Consider the following 14,137-nt stretch of genomic DNA (forward strand, 5'->3'; position numbering starts at 1 on the left):
GAGTGTTGTTTTAAAAACACACTCTGTCTCCGTTGTGGGAAGAGAGGCCATCTAGCAAGAGTCTGTAGGGCGGCTGTGCCTTGTGCGAGTGCACTGGAAGGCAACTCACAAGGCAGTACTCAATATGGCAGGAAACCCTTTAGATCGGGCAGGAGCCAAAATTTCAAGAAACGGGATTCCTGTTTTGCTGTACAGGAAAACAGGGAAGAGGTTGAGGTGGATCAGATTATCCACAGTCGGAGAGGAACAATTTTCCTCACGGTCAAATTGGAAGACAGGCCCTGCCAAATGGAGGTAGACACGGGATTAGCTGTCTCAATAATATCCTGGGCAACAATTAAAAGGATTGTTTCTGCCCTATCCCAAACTAGGCTAAAACCATGTCTGTTAAAATTAAGGGATTTCCAGGGAAATCCCATTCCTGTACTGGGAAAATTTTATTGTAAAGTGGCATTTAAGCAATATAGCAAAAGGTTACCACTCATTGGGGTAAAAGGGCCCCGGCCAAGTTTACTTGGTTTAGAATGGTTTGAAACCCTAGGGCTAGCTATTACAGGAATTGATCAGATTCAGAGCACTCCATATTTGGACATGCTAATTAGGGAATTCCCTGAGGTTTTCGGGGAAGGATTTGGGAAGTACATGGGTACTCCCATTTCTTTTAACCTAGACCCCCAGGTCCCTCCGTGGCGGTTAAAGCCGCATAGGGTACCGTTTGCATTAAAACCTAAAGTGGACGCAGAAATTGATAAATTGCTGGCTTAAGGGGTGTTAGAGCCAATTGATCACTCCCGTTGGGAAACACCTATTGTGACCCCAATTAAGAGTGATGGGTCTGTACGAATCTGCGCTGACTTTAAATGCACTTTGAACCGTGCCTTGCAGCAGAGCTCATACCCCGTGCCCATGGTGCAGCATTTGCTGCACTCCCTGGGTCAGGGCACCATATTTGCGAAGCTAGACCTAGCTCAGGCATATCAGCAGTTGCCTGTTGATGAGGCAACTGCTGAAGCCCAAACTATTGTCACGCATAGGGGCGCGTTCAAGTGCAATCGGCTCCAATTTGGAGTCAGTGTGCCACCTGGACCTTTCCAAAAGCTAATGGAGAGGCTACTCCAGGGTATACCAGGCCTTGTGCCTTATTTTGACGACGTCCTGGTATCAGCACAATCCCTGACTGACCTCCTGCCTGCATACTGTACTTCATCGGTTCCGAGGCGTGGGTTTAAAACTCAAAATGACCAAGTGGCAGATAGCGGTACCACAAGTCGAATATTTGGGATTTTTAGTAGACCGAAATGGTATTCATCCTACACCTGACAAGGTGCTGGCTATTAAGCAAGCCCCAACACCTACCACCAAAGCCGAACTGCAAGCCTTCCTGGGTCTGCTCAACTTTTATAATATTTTTCTACCGCACAAGGCTTCTGTTGTGGAACCCCTGCACAGATTACTAGACCGCTCAGCGAAGTGGGTTTGGGGCAAGAAGGAAGCCGCAATTTTTGACAATGTTAAAAAATTCTTAACTTCCAAGAGTATCCTACTCCAATACGACGAATCCCTCCCTGTGGTACTGACTTGTGACGCGTCTCCTTATGGGGTCGGAGCTGTCCTCAGCCACTGGCTGCAGTCAGGACTAGAAGCCCCAGTGGCATTTTTCCCTCGCACCATGTCCTCACCCAAAAGGAACTATAGCCAGCTCGATCGGGAAGCTTTGGCTATAGTGGCTGGAGTGAAGCATTTCCACTCCTATCTCTACAGCCGTCATTTTCACATAGTGACGGACCACAAGCCCCTGCTTGACATCATCGCTGGGGACAGACAAACACCCCAAATTCTATCTCCCAGATTCACAAGATGGACTGTGTTCCTGGCTGCCTACAACTATAAATTGCATCACAGACCTGGAAAACACATTTGCCATGCCGACCCCTTAAACAGGTGCCCTTTGCCAATCGCAGTGAAAGACCCAGCACCTGCCTCTGAGGTTTTGCTGATTGATGAGATGCAGTTGCCGATAACAGCAGCTGATGTGGCTGCGCACACGAGTCGGGACAAGCTACTCGCCAAGGTGCTGGGTTGGACTGAACAGGGATGGCCAGCGAAACCACTGGGCACCGAGTGGCAACCCTTTTCAACCAGGCAGCACGAACTCTCATCTCAGCAGGGTTGCCTCCTGTGGGGTGGCTGAGTGATCGTTCCTGTCTCTCTGAGAGAAGCGGTGCTGTCTACTCTTCACGATGGCCACCCGGGCATAGTCTGGATGAAGTCACTGGGCCGGAGCTATGCTTGGTGGCTGGGAATGGACCAGGACATTGTGAAGTGGGTCTCTGGCTGTTCTAAGTGCCAGGAGTCCCGACCTGCGTGTCCCAGAGCTCCCATCCAGAATTGGGAGCAGCCAAGGGCTCCATGGTCCAGGGTTCATATGGACTTAGCAGGCCCAGTGAAGGGCCAAAGTTTTATTGTAATTGTTGATGCTTATTCTAAATGGGTTGAAATTGCATTATTGTCTACAAGCACTGCCCCTGCCAAGGTATTAAGGAGGGTATTCGCGACCCACGGGTTACCTGATTTGGTTATTTCTGACAATGAGCCCCAATTTACTGCAGCATTGCTAGCTAATTTCTTTGCCAGGCTAGGGGTCCGACACGCTTTCGTCGCCTCCTTCAACCCAGCGGCCAATGGCCTAGCGGAACGCGCAGTCAGAACAGCGAAAGAAGCGCTAGCTAGGTTTGGGCCCTCAATTGGCAGGAAGATATAGTACTTGCTATGGCAGCATGCCACCCCATGCTCCACAACAAACAAAAGCCTAGCAGAATTATTAATGGGTCGACGGATTAGAACAATACTAGACAGGCTACACCCAGAGTATGCCCCTGCAAAGCCCTTAGACTCGCACAGTCAGCTTAAGGGATTTCCATTAAACACGCCTGTCTACGCAAGAAATTACGCCGGCCACCCACTATGGGTTCCAGGGTTGGTCAGGAAAATCACGGGCCCATGCTCATGCCTGATAGAGCTAGAGGATGGCCGAGTATGGAGGTGCCATATCAACCAGCTAAGAAATCGGCAAATGGAGTCAAACATGGCGGGGCGGCAACAGGGCCTATCCAATAGGCAAGCCACTGAGAGTTCGGAGTATATGCCTAGGTCCCAGTCTACCTCTTCCGAGCGATCGCATAATAATATAGAAAATCCTAGACACTTACCTGTTCTTCCCATGAGTTTCCAGCATTGACAGAGTCTGAAGGGGCGGGGCCTGAGACCAAGGGGACCGCAGCCACAGACTTTGAAGCAGAGGTCACTCTAAGAAGATCAGGGAGGGTCTGACGCCACCCAAGTTACTTGAAAGACTACGCCTGTGCATTCTAAGTGTGAAGGAGTGTTATGTATTATAGTTTTCCCTCTGGTCCATTTTGCTAGGGGGCGCTGTGCTCTGTTCTGATTGGTTGCCTGACAGCCGGCATATATAAAGGGCTGTCAAGCAGGCATCAGCTGTTGCCAGTTAGCTGAGACCCGCGAATTGTGATCTGCCGCGTTTGGCAACCTGTTATGATTAAACTGTTAGCTACTGAAGTCCTGGCTCGCCTCCTTTGTCCACCCGCGTTCTCCCAGCTAGAACAGGCGGAGCCACCTGTGATTTCAGCTACCGGTTCGGACAATCCGGCCTGAACCGGTAGAATACCAATTCTGTACAGAACAATTGTCTTGCAAGTTTCTGTTTTTATAGCCAATTTCAATAAAAGTAGTTTTAATCTGCCTGTGGAGCTGACTTCCTGTTCTGGATTACTTACTTCTGGGGTTGACCGCGTCACCCATATTTTCTAAAATGTAAACTGCTATGGAGACTGGTGAGCTGAGTTTTCATTAACATATCTTGATTGAAAATAGGCAGAGCTAATAAGATGATTTCAATAATCAGGTGGGTTCCTGCCAATTCTAACCTCTTCTATAGAAGAGGTTCCACAAATCTGCAGTGCCGTTTAGAACCGGTTCCGGCTCCCCCCCCCCCCCGCCCGTCTGCACGTCATCAAGATGAAGAACGAGAGGAGGAATTCTGGGAGTTGAAGTCCACAAGTCTTAAAGCTGTCAAGTTTGAACACCCCTGGTTTTTTTTTTCAAAAGGGTTAGGGGCGCCAGGGTTTGTAACTTGACAGCTTTAAGACTTGCGTGCTTCAAATGCCAGAATTTCTGAACCAACATTTTGGTTGCTAAGCAAATGCGTTGTTAAGTGAGTTTCACCACATTTTACAAGTTGGCCATTCCCACCCGGTCACATGGCCTGCAAGCCACTCCCACCCAGTCACATGGCCGGCAAGCCACTCCCACAAAGCAGGCCACACCTACAGAAGAGGTTCTAAAAAATTTTGAAACCCACCACTGTTAATAATGCTTTTTTTTTTCTTTTTGAAATGATAGAAAATTATGTGGAATGCATAATAGAGTGGCATTTTTTTCTTAAAACAAGTAATAAACATTTGTGACTGAGCATTCCCATTCTTCAGTTAACATAATGCCAAGATACACCCTGAAACACAGGTATATTCTAGTGAAGCAGCTGAGAGGATTTATCTTTTTACAGTTACTTTTATTGTATCAGGAAAAAGCAATGAAAGCATATAGTGCTGTTCCAAGCATTGTAGAGGTATTGGTATTGCTATTTCCAAATAGCAATTTGGTTTATTCCAGAGGAATCTCATTTAAATTAACGTAAGCTTAATTCCGTAAGTAATGTAGTTGCTCTGTTCTAAACATGGCCAGAGGGTATTCCAGATAAGGCTTTTATTGCACAACAGTCTTGCCTTAGCATGGAATTTTATGAAGAGTCAATCTTTCTTTTTCCATTTATAATCCTCTGATCTTACACATATTGCTACCATAATTTTTCTTCCAAAGAACTCTTCAGAGGCTGGAGGGACATGAAATAATTATAAACAATTATAATGCAGGCAAAGGATAATGCTGCAGGATCCAATCTGGGTCAGTCTCTGGGACCAGAGGTTTAGTCTTCTGAGCTTTTGGACTTGTGCTGGAATCCTCAGGGAACTTCTTTCTCACCACAACGTGGGACACATTCTGATGAGAGAGTAGTTCTCTGAGGATGGGCTCCAGCACGAGTCCGAAACCTCGGAAGACTAAACCTCTGGTCCCAGTGACCGACCCAGATTCTACCCTTCAATTATACAGATGCCTCAACAGACCTGAATCTGGAATTGACTCTGCGTCTGCTGAGAAATTACAATTTTGGAAGAGTATTTTTATCCATTAGCATCCATGGAAATAATAATGATAATAAAGACGAAAGAGTTGCATTAAAGCTGCCTTTATATCTCTGTCACATGTAGATGTATACCTTCATATGATTTAAAATTGCATAGAAGCATGACCATAAAGAGTAAGATGGCAAACAACATTCCCATCCTTAAAGGTAGTCCCGGATCATTGGTACAAAAGTGAAAAGGATGAAGTAATAAGCAATTCTTCTCTAGGCTACTACAAAAAAATGAATGTTAGAACAGGATGGTAAATCAAATTATGCCTGGATCAAAGTAAACTATCAAGATAGCACAGCAAGCCATAACAAGTCGTGGGAAGGTAAGAAGTGCAACCAGGATCTTGGGATCCAGTGAGAAACTGTCTAGCCACATAGATTATAGAGATACAAAATAAAAGCACTGTGCACTAACAATAAGGACTTTATTTTTCTAAAATGGTATTAAAGATCTTTGGGAAATGTTTCTTAATCATTAATGTTGCTAAATAAAGTTTTAACAGTGGTCTTCAAGAAAGCTTTCTGCTCTTGTTGCATCAAACTAATGAATTACTTAGGCTTTACTTCATGATTCCGAAGTTTTGCGGAGTTTGTGGAAAGAAGTCCATTACTGCCAATAAGGCAGGTAATTATATTGTGATTAAAATGACATACAAACTTAACATATATACCTATTATTTGCACATTATACAAACTCTAAGACAAGAATATACCGGTGTAAGCTTTACAGCCAGTATCTGTTGAGCAGTGTTGGGTTTCAAGGTTTAGTAACTCTGGTCTTGGCAATAAATTTCCTGATGTTTCACTTGGGCTTGTGGCTGGCATCTTCACAGACAAGGTAGTCTGTGTACCCTCTGAAAATCCCAGCCATAGTTGCCATCAAAATGTCAGGAAATCTCTTATCTCGACCATGGTCACTAAACCAAGTCCAAGAGAAAAGCTTAGCTAAGCTCAAGAACTAATGACAACAGAACAATACTGAACATCTTCTGAAGACTTTACCTTTCAGCTGGAGAACTGTAAAATAAAATAAATACAGATTCTAAAAAAGAGTAGCATATATAGCCTTGAACATGTCTCTTGAGCATCTATCCAGTTTATACATCAGGTACATGAAGATACTGTACACAGTCCTCTGAATCCTTTGACAGCTCTAAACTCTGTACTGATTCCCTGCAGTGAAACACGCTCAAAAGTTACGTTGTGTAAAACAGAAATGCATCCATGGAATGACTAGGGCTAAAATGGAATTTTCTATAAAGATTTACGATTTAAAGAGTTAAAATTGCCTAATAAATTCATGCTGCTTCTAAATATCCTTTTCTGTCCCCCAATCCTGTTCTGAACTTGCTAATAGGGAACATAAAGCATAACTCCTTAATTTTCAAGAAGGTTGGGGACACTTGGTCTGGATTCTATTGAACACAGACTGCTTGTACATTAGGAGTGACTAGTGAGGTCCATTAACAGCATTTAGCCCACTGAGCAATGAGAAATAATTCTGACTCCAGAGACCTAAGTTGGACTTTGTGGGGCAAAACCATTTTCAGTAATGAAAAGGAAGGCCTCAGTTCTGCTTGCTCCTTTACAATCTTTTATTTGTTTTCTGTACTTTTTCTGCAGAAAGCAGATAATTTCTGTCCTTTCTTAATCTACTTTCTTTGTTCCCATTCACTTTGGGCAATAGCGCCTTAAGTAAACTAAGTATATTTAATTTCCCATACGGCACTATGATAAATCAGGTGGAAAGTACAATAATTTACAGACCACTGGTCTAAACCGGTAATGATTGGTTTTTGCCGTTTCTTACATATTGCTTTATGAGATAGATAATTGTTATTAAAGGTGATTGGGTATGACCAAGTCCAACTAAAGCCTGAACCATTGTAACAAGGACATCATTTCTTTCTGTAACCACGGATTTAGTAGATTGGAACCAATGTTACATTTTGAACTGATTCATTGGGCATTCATAGGAAAGGAGGCCAGAGAGCGATATTAATCCGCCCAATTTAAGAATAGGGGTGGAGGACATTTTAATTGCTCTTGCAGCCGTACCCAAAGTTGAAGATATGATTCTTCGGCATCCCCTGTTATATAGGAGTAACGTTCAGATCATCAGACAAGGAGAGACCAGAATCTCTCTCCCTTGAGGTTTTCTCCGTCTTGAAAACAAACTTGCTATCCCTGTGCAGACTTCCACTCCTCATGACCGTGGCTGGTTCTACAGCCAAAGGTGAAGGGTGACCTATTTCATAGCAGAGGTCATCATAAGCATAATTCACATTGCCGCAAGGGAAATTCTGCAGCTTCACCAGTTCAATCCCGCCAATATCAATGTGAGGAGAAGGGTTCTGACTTGGAGAGGAAGGCGATGCCCGAGAACTAAGGGAGGGGCTATAATTCCCATCAAATCCAGAATCTTCTCGCTCTTGCATTGTGTTGAGTTTAGAGCTGGGACTGGATTGGCAGTTATTCTCCATGACCCAGGATCCATATGTTGGGTTCCAAAGGTTTTTGGTTTTGTTCTTCAACTTATGTGCTGGCTGACTTGTGGAATCCAGTTTCTGGTTTAAGACTGGTTGAGCCCAAGCTCCACTGCTGGAATAATTGAAACGTGGCAAGCTGGCCCCTTTTGCTCTCCAGTTACTAAGGTTCTCCACTAATAGTTCTTGGGGACATTGTCCATATTTGTTCCCAGAATCATGTTCTTCAATTGCTTGGTGGCTTATCTGAGGGCACTGATTCCCAAGCAAAGGAACTATCCCTGTGTTGCTATTGGGATGTAGCACAGTGCTTCCTTCATCCTCTGGTGTGGGGCTGCATTCAATGGGCAATTCGGTATGGATGACGTCAGGGTCCTAAAAGACAAACCAAGACACTGGATTTCTCGTGCTACTCTTCGTTAAAACGCTTAACGGATACTCTCTCGCAGAGTTGCACAAGATCAACCTAAACGAAATCCATAGATGTGTGGTCTTACTCAACTTAGAAAAGGGGCTTTGGAAGTCCCAAGACAGCTTTTTCCAAAGGCAACTGGGCTTTCTTGTTTTTTCTTCAGTTCTGGCTGAATGGTGAACTGAATATGGCGAATAGTGAATTGACGAAGCAACTTGGATGAGAAGCGAAATGCGTCTTCAAGGAAAAAAGAAATCCAGTTGCCTTTTGAAAAAACATCTTTGGGACAACCATAATCTGGATTACTGAAAATTTCCACACACATGCTCTGGAAGAGAGATGGTGATTCATGGAGGCAGTAGATATTATATATTATATGTATTCATGGCTCTTCCTTTTCTTAACATTTCCCAGAAGTGAAGTACGCATCATTAATTTCTGATTATAATCAATTGTGCCTCTGAATATAAAATATATATAAAATTCTTCAGAAAACCTCTCCAAGATGTAAGGAATTGTGGGCAGGGGTGGGACTCTCCCCCCGGATATCAGAACTACCACCAACTTCCGCTCCTTCCATAAGAAGCTTAAAACCCACCTGTTCAATTTAGCTGGCCTGGCCTAATACCAATTTTAGTCCCTCAAGCCTGTATTTTTAAATTTTTAGGGGTATGCGTTTTAGTTGATTTTAACTTTTATTATTCTGTACAGTTGAATTTAGGTTTAATTCGCTTTTAAGGGAATATATTTAAGGGTATTTATCTTTTGTACCTGTTTTTAATGAGATGCCTGTACACCGCCCCAAGTCCCTTCGGGGAGAGGGGGCAGTCTATAAATTTTGAAAAATAAATAAAATAAATAAATTCTACCTGTTTGGACTGGTTCCAATGAACTGGTAGCTCCAACTATCAGCTGGTTCACTCTGACTTTAAAGTGAGCCCGCCCCTGCGCTATATTCACCTATATTTCCTTTTCCGAAGCCCAGCTGATAGGAGCAGCAGAGTGGATTGCCGCGCCTTAGCTGTTTCCCTCACCACCAGTAACCCGGAAGGTGAGTTTCCTATAAACTGCACATGCACGCTCAGCGAACTGGTTGTTAAACCGGTAAGATCCCACCCCTGATTGTGGGGTTGTGGATGGGTAGGGTAGGAGTGAGGAAGAGGACAAATAAGAGTTCAGAAGGCAATCACAAACTAGATTGGCCAATAATCAGGATCATCTGATCACAAGTGAGTGAGGGTCCTGAAAAATGTTGCATAAGAAGACCACTTACTTGTGTGCAGTACTTGATCCTTTCCAGGATTGTAGAGAAATTCGGACGGTACTCAGGACTGTGCTGCCAACATTGTGTCATGATCCGGTAGCTTGAAGAAGAAATTGGAATAAAGAATAATTTCCCGCAAACAAGCGAAGAGAGGAAGGTTGTGTTTAGCTTAAGAGAAAGAAGGACTAGGGGAGACATGATAGCATTGTTCCAATATCTCAGAGGTTGCCACAAAGAAGAGGGAGTCAAACTATTCTCCAAAGCACCTGAGGGTAGAACAAGAAGCAATGGGTGGAAACTAATCAAGGAGAGAAGCAACTTAGAACTGAGGAGAAATTTCCTGACAGTGAGAACAATTAATCAGTGGAACAGCTTGCCTCCAGAAGTTGTGAATGCCCCAACATTGGAAGTCTTTAAGAAGATGTTGGATAGCCATCTGTCTGAAACGGTATAGGGTTTCCTGCCTAGGCAGGGGGTTGGACTAGAAGACCTCCAAGGTCCCTTCCAACTCTACTATTGTATTGTATTGTATTGTATTGTTTCCCCTTTATTAGAGAAGGTGAGGTTTCAGCATCAGCAGGGACTTTAAATAAGGGTTTAAAGAAGCAATGTGGGTCATAGGCCTCAGGAGATTTCTGAGTTGATTCACATGTCCTCATACCATAAGCCAGGGGTGTCCAAACTTGGGAACTTTAAGACTTGTGGACTTCAACTTCCAGAATTCCCCAGCCAGCCATGCTGGCTGGGGAATTCTGGGAGTTGAAGTCCACAAGTCTTAAAGTTCCCAAGTTTGGACACCCCTGCCATAAGCAAATGTTCAGATGGTAAAAAGGAGGGGCATGTTCATAATTTTACAACAAAAAGTAGTGCCAGAAGTTTTTCAGCCAGCTACAATAGGAAACCAGGCACAGCCTTTCTTTTTTTACTCTCTTCTTGCTCATTTAGAAGATCCTAATGATTTTAAGGAAAATATAATGCTGACATCTCTCTTCCCCTCCCCTCCTCCCTCCCCTCCTCTCTGGTCTGCCTATTCTCCAGTGTGGGTAGGTAGTAAGGATAACATTTATCTAAATTGGTACAATTTTTATAATCCTAACCTTTAAAGAGTGGTATTAAATATAATCTTGATTGTTTTCTGAATGCCCCCCTTTTTATTTGAACAAAGCAGTCATACTCACACAGGTCCAGGGCAGTTCTTGGGAGGGTCCATTCTTCCTCCACTGGTAACAAACTCTAATACTTCCTGGTTGGTTTTGCAAGGATAAGGCATATAGCCCAAGGAGAAAATCTCCCAAAGCAGCACTCCAAAGGACCTGACATAAAATGAAGTCCGAGTATTATCCTTTGGGTTAAGTACCATCAAAGCCCTTTATTAAGGTGACCAACTTTTTTACAATGAAGAGGACAAATAAATTGGGAAAAAAATATCGTAAATAAAAGAAATATTTTATTCATTGCAACAATAATACACTAAAATATGATATATGCATAATAAAAACATTTGTAACATTTTATATTGTAATTATGCTTACATGCCTGTTAATTATTATTTAAATGAGTACTTTTCCATTGAATTAATATTTTTTGTCGATGTATCATTTTCTAACAATATATTGGAAATATCTGAACAAGAAATATCCTTCATATTGAATTTTACGGCAAGTGTTGCAGCTAGAGTATCAACATTCAATCTCAATCTCAGTCTACTGTGTGTGTATGTGCCGTGTTGTGTTTCGGTAAGAAGTAAACAAAGCCACTTGCACGTGGCGCTCTCTCTCAAGGTCTCCTGTGCGGAGCGCATGCGTCTCATAATCGCGTCTTATACCACACTATACCGAGTCTTGACAAATTGTCATGTCAAATACAAATACGTCACATAACGGATTAGTCTTCAAATATCGAAAAGGAGGACATGTAGGAGGACACTTTTCGAGGGAGGACAGAACTTACAAAAGAAGGACTGTCCTCCCTAAAGGAGGACGGTTGGTCACCTTACCTTTATCCCAGTCTCTCCCATTGCTTCCCAACCACCCTCCTATTAGTTATGGACAGAGACCTAACAAAATATTGTTTCCGCCACAACAGTCCCTGCCACTTCTGTTTATCTAAAAAAAAAAGTGATTTAGCCTGTAATCCTATCTGCAGGTAGCTGGGAATAAGTCTAAAATTCCACAGGCCAAGATTAAAGCGAAGTATTTACCAGGTGTCTGTCTTGGAAGTGAAGATGCCTTCCAGGAAAGCTTCTGGAGGCATCCACTTGACTGGAAGCATGGCTCGCCCACCTTTGCGATAATAGCTTGCTCTGGCCAAGTAGAAAAAGAAGATGCTTTGTAAGGCAGCAAAAAGATCCACTCTTTCCTTCTTCCCTGCATTTTCACTGCAAGACTGCATTTCACACAAGTAGCAATAGCAATAGCACTTAGACTTATATACCGCTTTACAGTTTCTGTTTCTGTTTGTTTATTTGGATTTATATGCCGCCTTTCTCCAAAAGGACTCAGGGCGGCGTACAACATTAAAAAAACACACATCCCAAAGTTAAAAAAATTAAATCCATATCCAAAAAAACTACCGAATTTAAAAGACAATACATTTAAAATAAGTTAAAATTAACAGGCCAGGCCGGCTTGCTGGAAAAGCCAACTTTTTAGGGCGCGTCGGAAGGACCAGAGGTCAGGGATTATGCGGAGCTCCGGGGGCAGCTCATTCCAGAGGGAAGGTGCTCCCACAGAGAAGGCTCTCCCCCTGGGGGTCACCAGCCGACACTGTCTGGCCGACGGCACCCTGAGGAGGCCCACTCTGTGGGATCGTACTGGACGGTGGGAGGCTACTGGTGGCAGTAGGTGGTCTCGCAGGTACCCTGGGCCTAAGCCATGGAGTGCTTTAAAGGTCATAATTAATACCTTGAATCGCACCCGGAAAACAACCGGCAACCAGTGCAGGCCGCCTAAAAGGGGTGTAACATGGGAGCACCTAGGTACCCCTATGACAACCTGCGCGGCCGCATTCTGGACCAGCTGATGCCTCTGGGTGCTCTTCAAGGGCAGCCCCATGTAGAGAGCATTGCAGTAGTCCAGGCGAGAAAGGACGAGGGCATGAGTGACTGTGCACAGAGCATCCCGATCCAGGAAGGGGCGCAACTGACGTACCAGGCGAACCTGGCAAAAGGCCCCCCTGGTCACAGTGCTTTACAGCCCTCTCTAAGTGGTTTACAGAGTCAGCATATTGCCCACAACAATCTGGGTCCTCATTTTAACCCCCTTGGAAGGATGGAAGGCTGAGTCAACCTTGAGCCTGGTGAGATTTGAACTGGCAGTCAGCAGAAGTAGCCTTAAGTACTGCACTCTAACCACTGTGCCACCATGGCTCTGTAAGTAAGTCTGAACATCTGCTTCTAAAATGAAACATTCACTAGCATCAATAAATAAAGCGCCCATCATTCCACCTTCCTTCTTATTCCATGGATAGATAATGTCTCTACTGCTGCATAATCAAGTAAAAGTGCTGTGGATTGCTCTCTCAATTTAATCTTGTTAGACATGGATACTTTTTCTTCACATTGAAATAAACGTTTAGCCATCCCATTTCCCTTCTCCTTACCTGTAGATATCTCGGGCCATTCCAAAGTCACCGATTTTGGCTACTCGCCCAGAACCAGAACAGGTCAAAAGGCAATTCCTTGCAGCTATGTCCCTTAAAAAAAAAAGTCACACGTTTACAAAGTGGAAGTTAGTAATATTAAAAGACTTAAGTATGAGACACTTCTCATTTTTGCAAGAACATGTTGTTCTCCTAACACTTTATTACATTCAAACAGTCAGATATTGTTTCCTCTGAATAGCCTGTTTCACAGGGTGCAAAACCTACCACAGAAATATAGTTTGCAATGTGACCAGCCTCAGCACTATCCAATCTTCCTGATGCAAAAAATAAAATAAAATAAAATCTAAGCAGGATTGGACTTACTTAGTACAAGGCAAACCACCTCCATGCTGTTGCTGAGAAAACTACATACTGCTGCTCTCTGAGCTTAGTTGTTTTACTAGGTAACAACGGCACTGATGATGTTATCTAGTTTGGTAATTAAATGTCTTCCAGAAAACAACCAAGCCCAGAGAGTACCAAGGACCCCTCATTTTAACCCTGAGCTACAAATATTCTCCTTTATTGGTACATGCTGTTGAGCTTGACCCAAGAGAAGCATTTTTTAACGTGACATCTGAGGAAAATTACTAGACACTAGAAATGTGCAAAATGTTTCTGAAGGCTTTCAGAGGGCTGTGGAACTCACAGTTTTGAAGGCTCACTTTAGAGGAATCACATGCCCCTCTTTAACAACTGATGCAATTGTGTATGTTAAATCCTTTGTTAATTTAGTCACTGCTTTAAGTACATGGACGTATTCTGGTTTCCCTACCATTTGCAATGTTGTCAAATTTCCTTGGAAAAGTTGGAAGTAAGTCACAAAACAGAGTCTGGAGCATTCCTTATATGGCATCGCTGAATTTTGTACCTTAATTTAATTTTACTACTTGATTTATTTAGTATTTAATTTATCACATATTAAAACAAAAGGATAGCCCAGATTGAAATTGCCAGTCAAACAGTGTAATAATGCATCAAACCAGGTTTGGATCAGTTTTTTTTAAAGTGCTGAATAATTCAGAATTATTCTCCCCCATGGGTGATCTACTCACCTAATC

General features: G+C 43.3%; 1 protein-coding gene across 9 annotated transcripts in view; it reads right to left on the reverse strand.

Moving 5' to 3' along the window:
• Positions 1–4,568: 4,568 nt before the first annotated feature.
• The window catches only part of LTK (leukocyte receptor tyrosine kinase), a 140,305-nt gene continuing 130,736 nt past the window's right edge, over positions 4,569–14,137 (reverse strand). For all 9 annotated transcript variants that reach the window (XM_081935729.1, XM_081935727.1, XM_081935733.1 and 6 more), the window contains 5 exons: positions 13,035–13,127; positions 11,635–11,736; positions 10,613–10,747; positions 9,444–9,534; positions 4,569–8,133 (listed from right to left, as the gene is read on the reverse strand). In XM_081935729.1, the coding sequence (XP_081791855.1) occupies positions 7,366–8,133; positions 9,444–9,534; positions 10,613–10,747; positions 11,635–11,736; positions 13,035–13,127 (1,189 nt within the window). In that variant the 3' untranslated portion in view covers positions 4,569–7,365. The remainder of the gene's footprint in view (positions 8,134–9,443; positions 9,535–10,612; positions 10,748–11,634; positions 11,737–13,034; positions 13,128–14,137) is intronic.

The sequence above is a fragment of the Natrix helvetica genome (genome assembly GCF_964273705.1).
Source record: "Natrix helvetica genome assembly, chromosome: 1".
Taxonomy (NCBI): Eukaryota; Metazoa; Chordata; class Lepidosauria; order Squamata; family Natricidae; genus Natrix; species Natrix helvetica.